The sequence below is a fragment of the Microtus pennsylvanicus genome, chromosome 11 (assembly GCF_037038515.1).
Source record: "Microtus pennsylvanicus isolate mMicPen1 chromosome 11, mMicPen1.hap1, whole genome shotgun sequence".
In the NCBI taxonomy this organism is placed as follows: domain Eukaryota; kingdom Metazoa; phylum Chordata; class Mammalia; order Rodentia; family Cricetidae; genus Microtus; species Microtus pennsylvanicus.
The window spans coordinates 9,143,828-9,164,933 of NC_134589.1; the positions used below are offsets into that span (position 1 = coordinate 9,143,828).

The window sequence follows — 21,106 nt, forward strand, 5'->3', positions numbered from 1 at the left end:
AAAGGAAAAAACAGCATTGAAGGTGGGGGTTGTTAGGGCATCGTGTTAGCCGCTTTCTCTCCTATGATCTCATAGTTCTCCCCCCACCCCCCACGGGCTCTCTACCTCCTCTTAGAGGCACGAGAGAGCCAGGGACACTTCCACCAGGAGCAAGAAGCTGAGACATCTATCCTTACACCCTCTTGCCCCTCTGTGCATTCCTAGAAAAGAACCAGGTTGCTGGCACCTGGGCCAGCCCTCCTTGGAGCCACCAGCAGGCTCAGTTCCACGTTTGACTCTTAATTATCTTTCCAGCTCTTGGTTATTAATGATCTTGGGCAGCAAGCAGAGCAGCCTCGACCTCCTGCCTCCTCCCAGACTCACCAGGCGCGACCTTCTCCCGCAGGTGCGCACAGAACCTGACTCAGGAGGATGGGAAACCAAGGACCCAGATCCAGAAACTGAAGGGTGTCAATTAGCCCTGCCACTACTGTCTGGGGAGCGGGGGTGGGAGGGTCCAATGTCAAGCTCCCTTCCCCCGAGCAGCAGCGTTGTCCTCACCTAGACTCACCATCTCCACCTGTTGCTGCTTCCTGGTTTCACCTTGTGAGCAGCCCTAAGGCAGTAAGTGATTGCAACCATAATAAAGGGGCACTACCCCTTCTCAGGGTGGTCAGACTCTGACCATGACAGAAATGTATCTGACCTTGCCATTTTCCATAAAACAAAACTAAAAAAGGCACGGTTATAGTGGCCCCCAGCCAAGCAGTGATGTTGGAGGCTGAAGAGGCGGCATGAGCAACTGTGGCTGAGGACACTGGGCTCCAGGGGGTGCTGTACCCAGCACTCCCCTCCCGAACTTTGCCTCCCTCTGTCACGTGGAAGAAATATCTGCCAGTGTCCAGCCCACCTAATCTATCGAGGACAGCATGACCCCAGCTTGACATCATAGCAGTACAAAAGGGTCTGCCTGGCCCAGTAATGCTTTTCACGTTTGGAGCGGTTACCGACGCTCGCTCCCTTCACAGTCGCTGGAGAATAGATGTAACTGCTGACCTGACGGGGAAATTTGAAAGACTGCGAAAGCCGTCCTTGCAGAGGTCCCCAGGACCAGTGTTATGTGACAAGGCAAGGTCCTCTGCTGAGAACCCCAGAGGGAACCTGGGGTGCTAGACAGATGGGCAGATTGTCCCACCTGAAGTTTCAACACAGTGAGGCTGAACCATGCCTGACCCAGAATGGTACCTATGCCCACCTTCCAGAGACCATGGGCTAGGCCCCAGGCAAGCTTGGCAGACTCCCCAAACAGACCTTCAGTGGCCTTTACCGCTGTGACACTGTCAGGCTCCCAGGGAGGTCTCCTTAGCCAGTCAAGACAGCCGCTCTCCCTGCCAGCAAGTGCCTCCCTTTGCAGGGAGACCAAGTGATGAACTCAATCCATCAGCCCCAGAGCCCCCATACTGAGCAGAATTGTCTCAGAATAGGTGGAACTGGCCCTGAATACCAAATGGCTTATGCTTCCGGGAGCCTCCCCCTCCCCCAGCCTCATCTATTCCTACCTTGCTCTAGGACACCCCTGAAGCTAAGGCTTCCCAAGGTGGAGCTGTCTGTGTGCTATAAGCAAATGTCCAGCCCAGAACACACCTGAGGCTGTACTGGGCACCCTCCGGGATGTAGAATGAGGCAGCCTGGACCAAGTGGGCTGTAAAACATAGCTTTAATGCTCCAATGAGAAGAAATTCCAGCCTCCTGGAGCAAGGGGTGGGATGGCCCCCACCCCCTTCTCCGGTTCCATTTTCTGTGTCCCCAACCCAAAGGTACAGCAGTTCACAACTAGGAACTGGCTGGCACCAGGATAGGGACCCATTTACTCCCTGTGACTGCAAAGTTGTGTGTTGAGCAAGATTCCAGCCCACACCAGGACCTGAGCCGGTTACGATCACAAGCTGGCCATGGCAGACATCGCCTTCACTGGGGTCCTGTGGCCAGGATTTCAAAGGAGAAGCCAGAGAAGCCCACACTTGCCTGCCCACCAAACATGGCCAAGCCCAGCCACGAAATCCAATCCAGCAGGAACCAGGCCTGTGGGTACCTCACACTTCCGATTCCAGGCTGGAGATTCGCCTCCAGGTGCAGGACCTCGGAAAACTTTGTGTTCCACAAGCGTCCCTACTGACCTCCTCCAGCACCCCACTGTCCCTGTAGCCTGACCCTAGCCCCAGGGTCCTGCCTCTGTGTAATGGAGGCTCCCAGGTGCCAACGAGCCAGGGACTGTGACTGGCACAGGGTAGAGGATGACGGCAGACAGCCCCACAACAGAATGGCAGGTGGGTATGGGTGTGCAGGCAGACGTGCTGTCTGGGCTGCCAGGTGGCCACCCCTGCTGGTACGCTCTCCACACAGGTCTCCCGGTAGGACGGCAACCGCATCGATTGTGCCTGAACCAAGTGCCTGCAGGATGGCTGGCTCTGGGGACAGGGACAGGCACAGGCGTGACCGATGCACCTGGCAGGCAGCGGGCTGGATCGAGTGAAGGCTTCTGCTACCGAGCTAGGTAGGGAAGCATGGCGAGGACGCTGGCCCCGGGCCCAGGCCGCACGCAACAGAGCCTCCCGCCGAGCCAGCTGTTCCGGCCCGAGGAGGGGCAGGTCGTCGGGTTCCGGGGGCTCCGGGAAGAGCGGGAGGTAGGGGCGCCCGGATCGCTCAGCTCGGGGGAAGGAGCTGTAGTGGCAGTGTGCTGGCAACAGGGGGCGCTCCGGGAGCGCGCGCCGCTCGGAGGCCGAGAGGTGCTGCCCAGGGTGCCCGACCCGCACGGGCCACCGCGCATCCCAAGCGTGCCTGCAGGGTGCTCGGGACACTTCAGGCAGAGGCGGCCCGCACGTAGCGGGACTGCCGGGAGGCTGCGGAGCCCTGCGCACTAGCGGTGTGTGGCCCCCACCGGGAGGCCCCCAGCCACTGGGACTCCGTTGTCCCGGAGGACCCGGGGTGGATGACCGTGGGCCCGAGCTGGTGGGAGCAGGTGCTCGGCGGTTGCTGCCCCAGTTTTCTATAGTGCGTGTGGCGCGGTCCAGGGAGCTGCTCATATCCGCGGTGTTCACCATGTCTCGAGCCGCCTGCAACATCTTCAACACACTGGCCTGGGCCGAGCCTGCTGTGAGGTCCGGGCTGGGTGGCCGTGCAGGGCTGGGGAGGTTCTGTACCCCATTGAAGCAGCTGTAGATGCCCTACAATAGAGGAGAGATAGGCCATGAGCTGAGCCTTCCTCGCAGGGACCAGCCACCACTGACCCCCACCATGTTCTCAGAAACATCTTTTAAACACCCCCTACTGTGTGCTCCGGGTGTGTCAGGCAATGTGCTATTTGGCAGATGGATGAAGTATCAGGTTTATTCGTTCTCTCCACACTTTCTAGCAAGTGGCACGGAGGTCTCAAAGCCCCACCTTGCTGGCAATCCCGCCTCTTGCCAAGATCTCAGTTTGACATCTGTAAATGGGTCCGCAGCCAGCTGGGTTGTTGTCTCTAACACCGAGACCTGTGTAGGAAGAGGCAGGCACCTACCCTGCTGAAAGCCAGCAAGAAGTCCAGCTGGGGCGAGCTGGGCACTGAGTGGCGAAGTTTCCAGTAGACAAGATGCTCCCAGGCAAAGACCAGCAGGGCCAGCCCCATGGCCACTAACAGCATGTAGAAGACGCCCGCCATGTTGTCGATGTCCAGCTTGCTGCTCATCACCTCATTCTTCTCGTTCTGGCAGATCCCCGAGAGCCACACGGTCTCCAGCTTCTGCGTCTCTCCTGGCAGAGGGTACACACGAGACTCAGGACCGCCACAAGCCCACCAACACTCTCCCTGCGCCCGGATAGAGGACGGTTCTACATATTTGTTTCACAGTGGGGACCAGTGCAGCAGAGGCGGAACAGGGGCCGCCAGTAAAGCAAGAAGAAAAGGTAGAGGGAAGCTAGTTGCAGAATCAATGCCAGTCCTGTGCCCTTTACCCGCCCGCTCCTATCCGCCCCGTAAAGTCTTGTTTTTGTTGTTTTGTTTTGTTTTGAGGCAGGGTTTCATGTAGCTCAGGCAGGCCCTGAACTTGATAGTAGGCAAGCAAGATCTTGAACTACTGATCCTCCTGCCTCCATCTCCCAAGTGCTGGGATTGCAGGCTGACACCACCATGCCTGCCAGTAAAGGCTTGCCAATTGGTTAAATTTTAGCATTCATTCATTCATCCGTCCAGCCATTCATTCATTCACCATATGCTCTCTACCGCTGACATGCCAAGCTCGCGCTGAGCCCCTGGGTGACTGCAAGCACTCTTGTTTGCTCTCATTATTACACAGAATTTATGGTATTGACAGCATTTTGAGTTCAAGATTATGGGGGATTGTTGAGATTTATTTTTAATTATGTATTAATTAAATTTAGTCAATTTATTTCTAATTAAAAATAATAAATGTAATAAACAATAGATTTATTAATAATTTAATATTGTATATTTATGTCTATGCATGGGTACTATTTGAGTGCAGGTGCTCATGAAGGCCAGAGGCATCCAGTCCCCATGGAGCTGGAATTACAGTCAGTTATGAGCCACCTCATGTGGGTGTTAAGAACCAGACTCGGGCTCTCTGCACGAGCAGTGCATACTCTTAGCCACTAAGCCATCTCTGCAGCCCCAAGGCATGGAGTGTGCTTTGTTTTATTTTGAGACAAGCTCTTGATTTATAGTCCAGGCTGGCCTCAAACTCATGATCTCTCTACCTGGGTCCTTTGAGTGCTACAATTACAGATGTCCACACCCCCATACCAAACTCAGACAACATTTTATCTGCTAAGCCTGGAACTGTAAACTCAGAGCTTTCTTCAGGTTTAGAGCAGGCGAGGCTGGCCATTCCAACTAGTGAGCCCTGCTGCCAAGGCTAGTCTGCTTCTAGGTTGGTAGTAGGCAGAAATTTGGTCACACCACAGGTAATCTCAAGATGAGAGAAGAAAAGTACTCATCCAGGAAAACCAGAAGGTGCCTGGGGCAACTCAGTCACTCAGAACCCCCACCAAGTAACTCTCTTGCCTTTCTTGCCCTTTGGGGAACCCCCAGCTCTGATCCTTGCTCCCTCTTACAAGTCATCCCTTCCTGAGGGCTCATATACTTGCACCCCAACTGCCCCATCCACACCCCCAGAAGCCTTCCCCTTGAGACTCTGCACACACAGAAATGATGATGGAGATGCGGATAACCACAGGCTCTGTGGTCCACCCTGCTCCCTTCCTGGACCCTAAAAGCGATGGTACTCACCGTCCCCCAGGAACTGCAGGAGTGCCAGGTCTATGGACCGCTTCCAGTGGGAGTCTTTCTGCATGGCAATGCCATAGCCAGTGGTGGCAAAGACCTTGCCAGATCCAATGGTGACCAGCTTGCAGCCTTCATCCTTGCCCGCCATGTAGTTGAGGACAGCAGCATCGTAGATGAAGGCGTCCAGCTTCCTAGAGACAGGCTGAGCCCTCAGGGCCAGGGACACATATGGGAAGCACCAAACCCAAGACAAGGGTCTGAGTACAGGAGCCTACAGGCACCACCAGAGAGGTGCCCTTGCAAGGACCCCTTCCTCGCTCTTCAGAGAGGACAGTGAACACTCTGCTCTAGAATATAAGTCCCTCTGCTCATCCCCTTGTGCCCTCAAGAGCCTGCAACTTTATAATCACCTCAAACTAGGGTCCACCCTTCACCTGTATTTCTGGCCCATATGGTAAATACCTGTTTTCATTTTCCTCTCCACTCTGCCTCAAGACCCCCTCTTCCCTCCTCAGGAGCCCCACAAGGCATGCCAGCTCCACTGTCCCCAGCTTAGGTCTCTAAGGAAGGGACACCCAAGGGTGCTTAGACACGGAGCTAGAGGCAGAGGAGGGCACGGGACTGGGGACCCACCCCATCTTCAGGCTTGCAAGAGCGTCCTCCACCGAGCGCTGGTTGAACTTGACCATGTGGGTGTGCATGTCACGGTAGTTGCTCCGAATGTTCCTCTCCGTGCTGCCGTTGGGCACCGTGCCAAAACGGAAGGGTGGGTATTGATCTTGAGGCCGCTGAAACTATAGGCAGAAAGCAAGCCACTCCCACCCTCTTCATCTAGCCTTCTGGGTAGCAGAGTCCCAGTCCCCAAGTCTGACTTTCACAGCCCAGGCCTCCCCTGTCTTTTACAAATGGAAACACAGAAGCCTGAGTCAGGGGAGACTCAGCCAAGGCCGCTCAGGCTGTGGACCTGAACAGTCATGGTTCCTTCTCCTCAGGCCCCCAAATTCTTCCCGCTTCAGCCTTAGTTCCAATTCCCCAGACTGTCCTGTGTCTGCCCATCCAAGGTCTATCCCCACCCTTGGTGTGTCCCCACCCTCCACCTGGCTGTGGCCCAGGAACCTTCTTGTCACTCAGGCCCGACACAGTGTCGATGTATTGCTCCTGGATCATGAAGGCTGCCAGATTGGCTGTGTAGCTGGCGAGGAAGATGACGGCAAAGAAAGCCCACACCAGGACCATGATCTTGCTGGTGGTGCCCCGGGGGTTCTCGATGGGAACAGAGTTGTTGAAGACCAGTGCCCACAGCAACCACACGGACTTGCCGATGGTGAAGGATGGTCCTCCAGATTCTGGGGGTGAGAGGTGAGCGCTGGGACCTCCCTGACCCACTGAAAGGGCTCATAGCCTGGTGGGAGCCTCTTCCCTGGAGGTTCCACCCTGCCCCTCCACCCGGGCCCATGGAGTAGCTTACTCTTGCCCTTGGTGAGGTTCTGGTTGTAGCTGACCGGGCTGAAGTACTCGAACATGAAGACGGTGATGGCGACCACCGTGAGACACATTACAAACATCATCACCCACACGGCAGGGCTGTAGGGCTCTGGGGACAAGGCAAGTGGCTCAGAGATCTGGGCCCCACCCTGTTCCAATAGCACTAGGCAGCAACAACCAGTAACGCGTGCAAAGAGGGGGCTGCTGTAGGCCAGCGGAGTCCATTACTGAGGAGGGTTTGAACTCTAGGCCTGGAATATGAGGCCCTGAGGGCAAGTCTTATCCCACATCCCATTGACATGGGCACTTAAAACCCAAGCCCTTCAGAGTTTGTCTCCTGGATTAAGATAAGAGCAATTGCTTCTTTGCTGGGAAAGCCACCCTAGGATGTGGGGGTGGGTCTCTTCTCTGACACCCACACACTCAGAGACTGTGTGTGTGTGTGTGTGTGTGTGTGTGTGTGTGTGTGTGTGTTTCACCCTGACTGGCCTGGAACTCACACACACCCTCCTGACTCTGCCTCCCAAATGCTGGATTTAAAGGCGTGAGCCAACACCTTCAGCTCTGTGACTTTTTTAAAGCCGCCCAGCTGGGATCTCACACCAGCGAAGCCAGCTCTCAGCCCCTCCTCTGTCCTCACAGCTCTCACGCTACAAGCCTGCCTGACCTCCCACTGGGCACTCTGGAAAAGGGAAGGAACTTAGTTGTTTGTTATAACCCTGTAACCTGGCTGGGGGCCTGGCACAATGGGGCTGACCCCTCAAATTCAGAGTTCCCAATGGATTAAGAAAACCATTAGCGTCTATCTCATACTCCCCACATGCTTCATCCTTGGCCCATGGCCTATCCCAATAGCACAGCCTGTAGCCAGCCTGCCAATCCGTCTTTGCATCCTTCCCTGTGGCTCCATTAGCCTGCCCGGTTCTTTTCACCCTGACCTGGCTCAGAGCCCACGGACATTAGCATCGCTCCTTCCATTTCCCCTTCACTAGCCTCCCACCACCCTCTAAGACACTCGAGGGTAACATGCTTGGCTTTGAGGGTCCATCCCAAACTTTACCTTTCCATTCAACCCCACCCCCACCCCTGGATCCATGTGCCAGAGCCTTCACTGGCCACCCAAAGCTCACCCAGGAAAGCCGAAGGGGAGACAGTGCCATTGCTTCTGGCCACCATCACGCTGATGCCCGTCTCCACGAAAGGCACAGAGAAATCGATAATCTCAGAGCGCTCCTCGTTGATGGTGAGTGAGCCAATGGCCATGTCTGCCCGCTTGTAGTATACCTAGGGGTCAGGAGGGGATTGAAGAGGTTTCCCAGGGACTTCAGCATCCTCCCCAGTCCTTATCCAGGAAGTGCATCCAGCAGCCAACAGTGTAAACCGGCTACTCCCTCCCTGGGTCCTCAGAGCTCAGTTCCCAGGACTTCACTGCAGAGCTGACAGCCCAGTTGCACAACCACATGGCTAAGGGAACCGTGAAATCTCACAGCAAGAAGGGTGGTCCCAGCTGACCCTATGGTTGAACCTGGGGTTAACCTACCTCCCCGATCATACCATTCCACACGCCGCGCACCCTCTTGCCATGCTTGCCGTTGGTCACCAGGTACAGGTCATAGGAGAACTTGACTACCTTGGCCAGCTTTTTGAGGATGTCGATGCAGAAGCCCTTGCAACAGAGCTTGGTGTAGGGGGTTATATCCCCGCTGCTGCAGCCACCACCATAAGTCAGAACCCAGCACAGCTCTCAGCCCCAGCTGTTCCTCCCAGCCTGGCATATGGACCCCGCCCCTACCCAAGCATGAGACACACACACAGCAGCTGACCCACCCGTGGGCAGCCCCCAGCTCACACCGGACCTGAAGGTGTGGTTGCTCTGTCTACGGCAGGGCACAGTATTGGGTACACAGCCACCTGTGCCAGGGTCAGGGCTCTCCACAATGACAAAGGGACGTTCTTCCAGGGTGGCCACCGTCAGGTGCCGGCTGTCCACCACGGGCTGCAGAGATGTGCTGTAGCGAGGCCATACTGGGTACTTCATGTACAGGACTCCGTGATCCCAGCGCCCCACCTGCAGAGGACAACCCGCCTCAGCCAGAACCCGCGGTACTGCTCCCCATCCCTACTCTCCAGATAGGGCTTCTGCAGACCATCTGCCAAAGCCACCAACCCTAGAAATACCCAGGGAAGACAGATTGGGGAGGCTTGGGCAGAGGCAGTGGAAGATAGACAGACAGACAGGCCAAGGGCTGAACATATGCACAGGGCAGGCTCCCCAAAGCCTCCTCGGGGTCCTGTGATCTCCAAGGTTGTCACCACATCATTGCTGACCCAAAACACCTTCCTAAAGCTCAGGCTGTCTTCCGATGCTCACTTACCCATGACCTCAGCACAAAGCCTTCAGCCATATTCATGTCCAACATTCCCTCATTGTTCTTAAGCCCCCCCACCATCCGCCGCATCATTTAACAGCCTTTTGTCTACACTAGGTTAGCACCCTGTCCTACTGGGCTCTGCTCAGTGCTCTACAGACCAACTTAGACATCCCGACTTTAGCAATGGCTTTTGTACTTTTTTCCTTTGAAAGCAAAACAAATTGTCTTCCTCTCTACTCGCCGTCTTGGTTTGTTTTTGTTTTGTTTTGTCAGAGGGCAAAACAAGTTCTCACCATGTAGCCCTGCTGGCCTGTAACTTGCTATGTAAATCACATAGACCAAGCTGGGCTTGGATTTGAAGCAATCCTCCTGCCTCTGCCCCTTGAGTACTAGGATTACAGGCATGAATAATCACCCCGTGCCTGGTGCTGTTTTGCATGCATTTGTACTCAAGCACGGATCTTTCCTTATTCCAATTATTTACGTGTCCAGCTGGCCAGCTCAGACATAGGTCACCCCTCTAGGGCCAGGACTATGCAGCCGAAATGCTTAAGTTCAGCAGTACAAGGAAAGCAGGGTGTTCTAGGAGCCTGTGGGTTGGTGGGGAGGGGTGTCCTAAAGCATCTGGGAGGCCTCAAAGGTTTTCTAGTGAAGGAAGTTTCGGCTGAGCCATGAACAGGGGGACTCTGCTCAGCTGTGGGGGAAATAACAGGAAACAGAGAGCCCTGGGCTCACCCCCATCTCACCATCTCCCAGAGGCGGTGCCGGTTGAGGGCGATCACAACCATGGTGGGCTGGACCAGGTACCCACCAGGGCTGAAGGAGAAGTCTCGGCCCTCCCAGGTGACATTCAGTAGGTGCCTAGGGAGGTGAGGCAAAGAGGGGTCAGGATGTGCCCAGGACACCCCATACTACCACCATCAAAGGGCACTCATGCGTGTGCTTATTATCTTAAGTCTCCCTGTGTTGACACCATGGACCGTTCCAAACCCACTGCTTCTTCAGATAAGGATGCTAAGACCCAGAGTCCTAAAGTAACTTGACCCTAGCATATGCTAGTGGGAGATGGAGATAGAGGGAGAGAGAACGGGAGCCCAAGCTCGCTGCCATTCAAGTCCCCTGAAATGCCCCACATGATGGGTAGGTACTTACCTATAGAAAGCCTGCCTAGCAGGGCTGACAGGTCCGGGGTGGCTTCGGCAGTCCCCAGCCGGAGCAGGCAGGGTGCCGTACTGGCGTCGGTAACTGTGGGCACCGAGGGCCAAGATGGCCACACCGTCGCGGACCTTCTGGCGCAGGCTCAGGCGCCAGCTCTCAGTGACCACACTGATGAGGCCCACCGGGAAGGCTGCCGGGGGCGAGTCGGTGCTCCCCAACGCCAGGTTTGGCACCAGCCACACGTGGCCGGGTCCCACCAGGCCAGCCTGTGCAGCCTCAGCGAAGAGCACCTCGGCCTCCTCGCGGGAGCAGTAGGCCACCAGCACGGGAGCGTCCACCTGGCGCAGCAGGCGCTGAGTGCGCGCTCGGGGCCCGCCCGGGCCCAGCTCCAGGGTGAGCACGTCCAGCAGCCGCCAGCTCAGGTAGCTGGCGTCGGCAACGGCGCGCACGCCCTCGAGGAAGAGCGCGTGGCCCGGGTGCAGGCTGGTGATGACCGCGAATGCGCTCCAGTCGTATTCCTCCAGCACCTTGAACAGCACCTGCAGCTGCTGCTCCAGGGACACGCCCAGCTGCAGGAAGGCGGAGCCAGGCTCCTGGGGACGGGGTGTGGCGGGCCTGAGTGGGGGGCGGGGCGGAATGAGCCTCGCCCTGCGCCCCTGCCCCCACCTTTCCCTGCTCCTGAAACCCTGGAGTCAGGGTTGGGGAGGGCTCAGTGTTCCGGGGAACTCTAGCCCTGTGGCCCACTGGATTTACTGGGGAATGTTACGAACTAAAATTCCCGCCCCCGAACCTGACCCTCCTGGACCACCAACCAGACGCCTCAGCACCATCAGTGAACTTATTAGAAACCCAGAAGCCCTGGATGCACCCCGACACCTACGGCATCCAACAGAATTTCAGGGTGATGCCTGAAATCTGCCTATGAGCAAGCTCTTCCGGTTCCACCTGAGACTGTGAGTTTAAGAAGCATTGCCCAGACTAATCTGAACCTGGGAATTACAATGCGAACTCTCCAAGTACCGTGAGAGCTGAGAAACAAAGTCCTGGAAGCTGTTGCCCCACCCAGAGATAGATAACAGGAAGCACCACCCTGCCTAGAGTCTCCGGAGCAACAAAGTTACCCCTTCACATCACTTCTACACCCCAAAGTCCACAGGCACTGCCAGCTTCAGTGACCCGGTTCTCCTAAGGTCTTCTTGGGGCCATTACAGCTACTCCCAAGACGCCTCCTCGTCTTTATTCCGATCTTATTCTTTTAAAAAAGGGAACTATAAGCCTGGTGGTGGTGGCGTATGCTTTTAATCCCAGCACTCGGGAAATAGAGGCAGGCGGATCTCTGTGAGTTCTAGGCCAGCCTGGTCTACAGAGAGAGTTCCAGCACAGCCAGGGCCGTTATATAGAGAAACCCTGTCACGAAAAACAAATCAAAACAAAAAAGGTGGGGCAGGGGAGAACTATAGGCCCCAAACTCAGTTTCTTCAATAGCCACATTTTAACTAAAAGAGAAGCAAGCTGTGGTGGCCCATGCCTGTAACCACAGCACTTGGGAGGTAGGAGGGCAACAAGTTCAAGACCAACCTGATGTACACAGTAAGTTCCAAACTGTAGCCCAGGATACAGGTGGCATCCTATCTCAAAGAGAGACCGTGCAAAGGTGGAGACTTTGAAGCCATCAGCCACCATGTGTGAACCTTATTTGGCTTCCGATCCAAGCAAACAGACTTAAAGGTAAACATGTATGACATTTATGAGGCGGTGGGGAAGTGTGGCCACTGGCTGGATATTTGAGGAGGCTGAGGAACTTTTATTATTTATTTTAGATGTGAGAATGTATGGTGGTTTTACTTTTCTTAAGCTCCCGTCTGCTGGAGGTACACACTGAAATATTTATGGGTGGGATAAGAAGCTGTCTGGAACTTTGTGTCCGTTTACCACAGTGGAGGAAGCGATGGGCAGGGAGGAAAGTGGGGAGGGAGGGGGCCAAGGTGGACGGAAGTGGGTGATGTGTCTTTATTCTCTTTCTGTATATTCTCAGACCTCTCTGTGATGAAGGAGCAATGAAAGAGAAGCAAACCAAGCCAGTGCTCTCCCACATTGCCTTCCTTGGCTGACCCTCACTTAGAATAAAGCCAAATGCCTCCCGAGTGGCGAGTCCCACCTCCTTCTCCAGGCTTCTCTCTGTCAGCAAAGGCTCCCGCCAGATCCTTATATCCCTCCCAATTCCCGCTTCGCTTCTGGCCTCAGAGCAGACATCACTTGCTGAAACTTGACCATCACCCTATCCAAACAGGCCCCGTAAGACTCCATCCCTGGTGGCGTCTGTCTGTCCTTCAAAATGCCTCTGTCACTTGGAATTGTATATGTGCTGGGGACTTTCTCCCCAGGGGACCAAGTGTGCCTGTCTCTCCCATGCCTGGAACAGTCATCTGGCCCTGTCGTGCTATACCCTACATATGAATTCTCAGTGTCCAAAGGGCCTAGGACCTGACCAATGAGTGGAGAAGCAGAGTAGGTAGCCAGGCCACCACAGCTGGAAGGCTGTCTGACCACCTCATCCAGACAAATACGACAGCAGCTCAGAGCCCTGGTACTCTGGAGTGAGGGAACACACACACACACACACACACACACACACACGCTTCCATGACATCTTCAGTCCCATCCAGTCCCAGCTTCTGAAGACCTAAGCTGCTTCCTAGTCCAAACTCAGCCCTGGACCCTAGCTCCATCCTAGCCCTGGGCTCAAGAAGGAAGGGACAAGAATTTAGACAGGCACCTTGGGGCTGAGGACCACAGCAGAGCCGCCACTGATGCTGAGGATGGGCACGTGGGTCTGGGAGGAGACGAAGTCCAGGAGCTGGGCCACTGCCTCGGTGTCCACGTTGTCCTCGAAGACGATGCCGTGGACACGGGCAGCGCCCAGAAGCCCGCAGATCTGGGTAAGGATGCTGCTGGGGTTGGTGTTGTTGACGCCAACTGTGAGTGGCTGGATCGCCAGAGGCAGGTCCAGGAAGTTCTGGGGGGTGAGACGAGTAGGGACCTGGGCCTGCAGTGGCCCGGAGCTGCCAAACACCACCGCCACCGTCACTGCCTGCTCTCTCTGTCCTGGGCCAGGCCCTGCCCAGGCACCAAGGAGTGAAGTGAGCAGCAGGGCCGGCCCTAGGGCCCCACCCATGTCCACTGGAGGGTCCTGTAGAGAAACCAGGGCAGGCACAGAGAAAGGCAGATAGACAGACAGGAGGTAAGGACCAGAGAACACACGGCCAGAGGACAGAGAAGAGAGAGCCTCCCGCCACGGGGAGACACACACAGACAGACAGACACAGAGAAAGAGATAGGTTAGCTGAGCATCCCCAGGGCACCTTGGAGAAGCAGAAGCCATGACAAGGCTTGTCACCCTTATTTATAAATAGCTAGAAGGGTCTCAGTCCCCAACCCAGTTACCTGGGTTCCACTCTAGCAAAGACGCTGGAACGTTAGTGTTCAAGAGCCCCGAGCGGAGGTGGACAGAGCTGAGCTCAAATCAGGAACGCCACTCACAGCGGTGTGAGCTTTAAAACAAACAGAAAAGCTTTATTACGAACTTTTGTGAAGCTGTATGTGTTTGTGTAGGGGTCTGTACGTGTGTGTGAGTGCCGGTAGAGTCAGAGCCCCCGGAGCTATAGTTCCAGGTTGTTGTGAGCGGCCAGGTGTGTGTGCTAGGAATAAAACTACAGTCTTCTGCAGCCACCGAGCCGTCTCTCCGGCCTCAGCTGGGCTGCCTTTGAGACGTCACTCAGCCTTTCTGAACTTGCAGAATAAGAGATCCAGCTAGTCACCGCCATCAGCAAATCTTATCCTGTTGGCGACAGTGCCTCTGTCAGATGAAGCAAAAGTAGTTTCGAGCACTGCCCTGGCCCAGTCCATGCTACAGCCGAACTGAATCTGGCATCTATCCCTCATCAGAACAAATACAATGGCTCCTCCGCTTTGCTGCAGAGCCAGCCTCTGGCCCTCTGCCTTTGCCTGGCAGATCCACTCCTCCAGAGCTTGGATGTCATTGTCACCTTCCCCTCTGTGAGCTCACTTAGGACGCCCCCTAAGCAGGGCGGTCAAGGCCAACTTGCTTGGTTCAACCTACATCTGCTATTTCACATCGCGCCGCTGGTGTGTAGGATCTTTTAAACATCTAACCTAAGGGCCCACGTCTGTCTGCTACAGAGATTCATTCTGGATCAAGACCAAGAGCCAGAGCCAGACAGTGGTGGCACCTGCCTTTAATCCCAGCACTCGGGAGGCAGAGGCAGGCGGATCTCTGTGAGTTCAAGGCCAGTCTGGTCTACAAGAGCCAGTTCCAGGACAGGCTCCAAAGCTACAGAGGCTGGAGCTAGGGAACTCACAAGGTAGCCCTGGCTTCTTCCAAACCTTTTCTCTGCTTTGCAGGCCACTAAACCTCTCTCTTGCTTTTGTTCCAAGTCTGATTTCCTACGTGACACCCCTTTTATGTGACCCCCCACTAGGGTTCCCTCCAGAGTCTCCAGGTCTCTCTAAGGACATGGGGCAGTGAAATGCAAGGGTCACCAGGGAGTGTGCAGGGAACGTCTTGTCTCTAGCTTCGATGGAGACCACAAAAATGAACTTCAGTTACAAAGTGTGACTTGGGACACATGTGCACAAATCACCTTTCATGAACGAGTTGCTGCATGGTGAGATGCTAATCCAGGAGACATGGTCCCTGCCCTCTAGAAGATGCTAAACCAGCAGGGTGCGATAGGCACCTCCCATCTCCTCTGTCTAAGCTTGCTTCTCTTTCCATCAGACCCTGGCACCCCTACTCCCCTCCCATCATCCCTTCTTTCAGCTAAGGATCCAGCACTTGCTCCCTTAGGAGTTAGATACTGATAACAATTACAGCGTTATCATTGGCAAACAGGATCAAGTTTAACAGGTCGGGGCTTTAAAGTGCCAGGCGGTAGAAGTTCAGGCTGAGAAGAGAGGGTTGGTGGCCGAGGAAGGAACGCTGCAGATTCACTAGAAGCCGGGAGATCTCCCCCTGCCTGTGAGTGGCAGCTCGGAGGCATGACTGAGTGTGGGAGGGGCTCCTGAGTCACGTCACATCGTTTCGAAGCATGGCAGCAAAGGGCACGGTCATATGCTCCCTGCTCTTTTGAAAGCCTGTGCGCCCATCCTGTTCTTTTAGGTTCCTCCCAGTGGGGAGCCACAAGCAGCTGCATCTCTGTCTCCCTGTCATGGGCTCTCTTGACCCGTGCTGAGCAAAGCGGTAGTCCCAGGCACACACAGCTTGAAATGCTTCTCGCTGAAGCGAGGTGTGCTGTCAGCACTAAGGCACACTGGATATTGGAGATGGTGTGAAGAAGTATGCAAGCTGCCTCAACAATATTCTTTATTATGTGTTTGTTCGTGTGTGTGTGTGTGTGTGATATTCAAATGTGTGTGATGTTCAAATGTGTGTGAGTCTACATGCACATGTGGATGCCTGAGGCATCAGAAGTCTGCCTGGCTTACTCCCCACTGTGTTCATTAAGGCAGAATCTTTCCTTTGAACCCAGAACACTAGAATTACAGGTAAGCTACAGTGTCCACTCAGTGTTTACATGAACTCTGGGGATGTGAACTGTGGTTCTCGTGTTTATATGGAAAATTCTTTATCCACTGAGCCAGCTTCCCAGGTCTCCTCATTTATATTTTTATATTCCCTACATGTTAAAATGCTATTTTGGATATATTGAGTTAAACTATACTTATGAAGCTAGGCATAGTGGTGCATACCTTTAATTCCAGCATTTGGCAGGCAGAGATAGGAGAATATCTGAGTTAGGAGCCACCTGGCCTATGGAGTGTGTTCCAGGACAGAGCTGCACAGAGAAGCTGTCTTGAAAAACCAGTAACTAAGTAACTAAATAAATAAACCATACTATTAAATTTTCATTTGCTTCTCTTTTTTTCATATTAACCTGTAGTTTTATCCAGGTTTGATTTTTAACAAATGTGTCAGGGAAAGAGCCTACAGCAAAGCGTAAAGTCCTCAGGGGCAAGACCCTCCCGTCCCAGATGCCCGAGGAGGGGTCATGCCCCCATCTCCTCTTCTCAACACCCTAAAGGGGCTTGAGAATAGATAGACACAGGCTAGGAAGGGGGCTGGTCCTCAGTCTGTAGACGTGGTGCTTGGGGGTGAAAGACCATGGACAACAAGTGGTAAGAACGGGGGTAACAGATCAGGGGTAAGTGGGATAAAGTGCACAAGACATTTGCCAGAATCCACACTTTTCAGATTCCAGATTGATTAAAAAGAAAAAAAAGCGGGGGAGGGGGAACCTAATCCACAAGCAGTACCTAACTCCCTTCCCCCACCAGGACTATGAAGGAAAAGACAGGTAACTTCACCAAGGCCATGGCTCCCTCATGCCTGGCCAAGGGAGCAGTTTGAAGGGGTGAGGAAAACCAAAATAAAATGTCAGATAAATTACATAGGAGTCCAGCCAAGGGCCCAGGCAGAGCAGAGCCCAGCTGGGCGAGGGGCTCGCATAGGCTCAAGGATCACTGCTGCCGCCACCACCAGTTATTTTATTTCCCCTTTTATTTGACTATTTATTTGTTTATTTTGAGGCAGGATTTCACTATGTAGCCCCTGCTGGCCTAGAATTCACAGAGCTCTGCCTGCCTCTTCAACCCCAGTGCTGAAATGAAAGACATGTGCCCATTACACACAGCACTTGCCTCTTTTATTATTGATGCTACTAGAAAGTTTTTTTTGCTGAGACAAGGTTTCTCTGTCCTGGAACTCGCTCTTGTAGACCTCGAACTCACAGAGATCCACCTGCCTCTGCCTCCTGAGTGCTGGGATTAAAAGGATGAGCCACCACCACCCAGCTGGTACTGGAAATTTTAAAACCACACTTGAGGCTCCTGTTTTGTTTTCTCCAGAACAATGTGAATCTGGGGGAAGGGCCCAGGTGCTCTCCCGACTCTGAAGGGGGATGTTCCGTCCCAGCTTTCCACCAGTGTGAAAACAACCTTCTGGATTCAGAGTAGGGGTGGGGGACATGAAGGCCGACTGTAAGAGCTGTAAGGCCAGAATCCGGCAGGTCTCTGAGCTGACAAACCAACGTGACAGGGCATCTCCTCACAAGATGCATCCCATTCCATGTCACTGGCCCCCGGCCTCTCCTCCCCATCAGCTTCCTGCCCTCCTAGCTGCTGGAACTTCCATCTGGTTCCTGTGACAGGTGTCAAGCAGGGCAGCTTCTCTCTGGTGCTCACAAATGAATTCCCAATGTCCAACAAGCTAACCCAAACCCACTGTCTTCCCCTACTTGGATTCTCAACCCTGCTAGATGATGATGGTCTGTCTTTCTCCCCAGGCCTTGCTTCCTGCTGTTCCTCAGGTCAGAGAAATCTCTCCCAAACAAAATTCCATTGTCTTTCAGAGCCCAGCCTAAGACCCCCTTCTATAGGCTTCTGCCCTTAATCTTAATGCATCAGCTCTGGACCCCCAGAAAAAGACAGGGTTTGGGTTCCGCTGCTCTTTCTGTGCAGGGTGTGGAGCTCTGAGCTGGTCCTTCTCAGATCCCCCACCATTATTAAACCTTTGTACATTTCTGATGACGCTTCTCTCTCAAAGGGACTTTAAAGTAGTGTTTGCTGAACACCTGATCCCTAAGGACAGAGGAGAGGTTAGCAATAGCCAGTCCTTTAGGTCACTCTGCACCTCTTGAAAGATTCTGTTACCCCCACATGTTCAGGGCCCTTCTCTTCTGCTTCCACCAACCCCCAGTCATACCCAGGGTCCTTGACAAGGCTGTACACACACACACACACACACACACACACACACACACACACACACGATTCTGACGACTCCCCCATTCCCAAAGCCCAGAAGTTCTGGTCCCCAAAGCTAGTGTCATCCACCTAGGCTGCTGATTCTTGCCAGTGGGGAACCTTCCCAAATCTGACCGTCTTCTACTGTGGTCTCCTTCCTTCGCTTTTGCCCCAGAACACCCCAGGCACCTGGAAAGAGACAGCCTCTATGTTGTCCACACTAGTGGGGACACTGAGTTCTTTCTGCCTCTTCCAATACTGACTGCCCCCTCCCGGCTGATTCTTCTCAGCCCCCGGGGGCGCCCCGCCCCCTCCCCTCGCAGGAATCTTACTCTGGGGCTGTGAAGTTCGGGGTATTTTTAGGCCGGCGATAAATAATTCACAGGGAACGTGGCATCTGGCTGCCCCTGCGGGAGGAGGGGGCGCGAGCACCGAAGGGCCACCATCACTCGCCGCTCAAGGACACTCGCGTTGCGGCGGCAGTGGCGGGTGACTCTGGGCGCGGGGACCCGCGCCACGCCTCCTGGCGGCCAAATTGAGCACCACGCACTCCTCGCCCCCAACCTGGCCACTGCCCCTTGAACTCTCTCCCCCAACCCAGCCCTAGCTCTAAGCCCCAAGTCCTATGCCCCCAGCCCGCTGACTCAAGCTCTTGGATCTCAAGCTCTTGGGCAGGGGATGGCCAGGTTAGCCTGGCAGGCCGGCCTGTGGATCAGGACCCAGCCCAGATGGCCCTCCAGAGAGAACCCCCAGACATTCCGTTTCCTACGGACCTGTTCCTTTTACGTTTTATTCTTAACAAGTTTAGAAACTAGCTCAGAGGCAGGAACTGGACCTGCTCCTAAAAGCCAGTGGGAACCGCATCTTCAAATATGCCGTGCCCCCCCCCCCGCAAATTTTCTTGTAGCTGGGGGAAGGGGGTTGTTGATGGGGCCAGGAATAGGCCACCATCTGAAGACTGAGGGTGCTATACCAGATGTCCCATTGGGAAGGGAGGGCTGGGACACGGAGTAAGCAAATGGGGTCAGCTTCCCCAGCAGGCATTTCTGCCTCTTGCCCAACAGGACCTTTGAAGGTTCGCCAAACACGCCCTTGGGAGATTTGCAGCCTGCTAGGTGCCTTGGCCTTTGGCAGTTCTCCCCCAGCCCGCCTAGGCCAAGCACAAATCGCCTTCCAAGCTGGAGACTAAGGTTTCTCCTCCCAGCCTCTCCTCCCAGCCGTCGGGGATCCTTGTAGAAGCCCCAGGAGACTTCCAGCCTCCAACTGGTGCTTGCAGGGCCCAGGACACCAGGACACAGGCTCTCCCGTGGCCTTTTCTGCCCACCCTCCTTTTGGAGCCCTCAGTACCTGGGGGGCATCAGGGCGCGGGGATCAGCATTTGGGCAAATCCTGTTAACCCCAGAAACCCACTGATCTCGGAGGTCAGAGGGTGGAGTGTTAGGAGCTCCCAGGGAAGGGGCAGGAGGAAAGTGGGAAGCAGAGGGCTTGGAGAACTCACCCTAGTGAGGGGTTCTGTAGATGGCAGATGCGCGCAGCAGGTGCCCAACAGGAACCAGCTCGGCAACTGCCACAGCCCCCTATCTGCCTGCGCTCCAAGCTGTGTCCTTTCCAGCTCCCCGCGTTCTGCTCGTACCCAGCCTCGGTCCTGGTCCCTAACTGGTTTCTTGCCTCAGCGGCTTCCACCCGCAACAGTTGGACACGGCAATCCAGATTCCCGCGTCCGGGGACTGTCCCCAGCCTGGCCGGCCACCGCGACAGGAGAAGGAAAGGAGACTCCACGACCCTAGGAACAAACGCCTTGGACTCTCCTCCCGCCCGTGTCCTTCCCTCGCGCCCGCGGCTAGTCTGTCTATCTCCCAAACCTGTCTCTCCTCGCTTCCTCTGCGCCCGAGTCCACAACACCGGTCTGGCTCTCGAGGGTAGTGGTCCCCGGGGCCCCTGACTCCCAGAACTGGCCGGACCGGACAGTCGCGGGCGTCCCGCTTCTGTCTCCACCATCCTTGCCCGCGCGGCGCCAGAGCCCCTTAAGTTGCCTGCGAAGTTGGCGTCCTATATTTGCCAGCCCCCCGGCCCCACTCACCCGGGGAAGGGGCTCTGCACCTACACCCAGAGCCCGTTGCCGCCTCCCGTGTGATGCTCGTCCGGCGTCAGCAGCCCCGGCGAGCTGGCACGTTGGCCGTGCGCTCGGCGGGCACCGGAGCCCGGCGCGGCGGGACCAGTGAGGTTGGCGCGGCCTGGATGTCGCCCGCCCCCGCGCCCGGCCCCCGCGGCGGGGCTGTGTCCCGGGCTGCGCAAAGGCGCGCCTCCGGCTCTCGGGGCTCATCAGCAGACTGTGATGGAGCTCGTCGCCGGTCGCCTCCGCCCCACCCTGGCCCGCCCCAGCCGGCCACCGGGCGCCCCCCAGGTCCTTCTAGGTCCCTCCCTGCCAGCCTGTGTTCCCAGCTGTCCCCCTCTCCTCTCTCCTGCTCAGGGACCCTGTCCCCAGACCCGACGCTCAGAGGCAAGGGCAGCCTCCAGGGGACAGAGGGGGAAACACCAGCTTGCCAGAAACCCTGGGTTTGAGCCCTTAGTTCCCTAGCTGTGTGACCTTGGGCCAGTTCATTTCGAGGCTCCTTCAGTTTATAAAGTTAAGGCCAGTATCTTGCTGCCACAAGAGACTGTAAGGTGCCATAGGCTGGGGTAGGTTTTGGAAAGGCTTCTGGGTTTGTTGAGAAGCTTGAAAATGGAAAGGCATAGACCAAGTGGAGACTGGAGGGCCCGGCCAAGCCTGCCAGCAATCGGGAGAGACCAGAGCATACCAGGGACAAGCTGCTGCCCAGGGCCCTTCGTCCTCCCTTCTTTCTCCTGCCACTGTTTCTCTGTCCTGGGGGTACCGGGCAGTGAGGCCAGCAGCACAGACAAGTAAGAGACTTGTCACCAGTGACTGAAGTGTGAACTGAAGGCTACAGCAGCAGAGAATAGGCCGGAAGGGGACGGTAAGTGATTGCCAGGCCTGACTGCCAAGGCC

The 21,106-nt window shown here is 55.3% G+C and overlaps 1 protein-coding gene across 5 annotated transcripts; it reads right to left on the reverse strand.

Moving 5' to 3' along the window:
* Positions 1 to 1,679: 1,679 nt before the first annotated feature.
* Positions 1,680 to 20,395, reverse strand: Grin2c (glutamate ionotropic receptor NMDA type subunit 2C). 5 transcript variants are annotated; one of them, XM_075990051.1, is made up of 14 exons: positions 20,180 to 20,395; positions 13,723 to 13,829; positions 13,055 to 13,468; positions 10,273 to 10,871; positions 9,867 to 9,981; positions 8,605 to 8,816; positions 8,289 to 8,451; positions 7,879 to 8,032; positions 6,732 to 6,857; positions 6,380 to 6,609; positions 5,897 to 6,057; positions 5,267 to 5,454; positions 3,539 to 3,771; positions 1,680 to 3,203 (listed from the first exon to the last, which is right to left on the reverse strand). In XM_075990051.1, the coding sequence occupies exons 3-14, from the start codon at positions 13,451 to 13,453 to the stop codon at positions 2,073 to 2,075; spliced, it is 3,711 nt and encodes a 1,236-aa protein (XP_075846166.1). In that variant the 5' UTR covers positions 13,454 to 13,468; positions 13,723 to 13,829; positions 20,180 to 20,395; the 3' UTR covers positions 1,680 to 2,072. The 5 variants fall into 5 exon arrangements, with proteins under 5 accessions (XP_075846166.1, XP_075846163.1, XP_075846165.1 ...); XM_075990048.1 differs by having other exon boundaries at positions 8,289 to 8,454; XM_075990050.1 differs by lacking the exon at positions 20,180 to 20,395 and adding an exon at positions 19,962 to 20,155 and having other exon boundaries at positions 8,289 to 8,454.
* Positions 20,396 to 21,106: the final 711 nt, after the last annotated feature.

What these genes read in the sequence shown, in the direction of transcription:
- Grin2c (XM_075990048.1), bottom strand. Translation starts at nt 13,453, where the DNA reads ATGGGTGGGGCCCTAGGGCCGGCCCTGCTGCTCACTTCACTCCTTGGT. An exon ending in GGAATGGTATGATCGGGGAG is followed by an intron (nt 8,033 to 8,288) that starts GTAGGTTAACCC and finishes CCTGACCCCTAG; the next exon opens with GTATACTACAAGCGGGCAGA. An exon ending in TCTTGCTGGCTTTCAGCAGG is followed by an intron (nt 3,204 to 3,538) that starts GTAGGTGCCTGC and finishes CCTCTATTGTAG; the next exon opens with GGCATCTACAGCTGCTTCAA.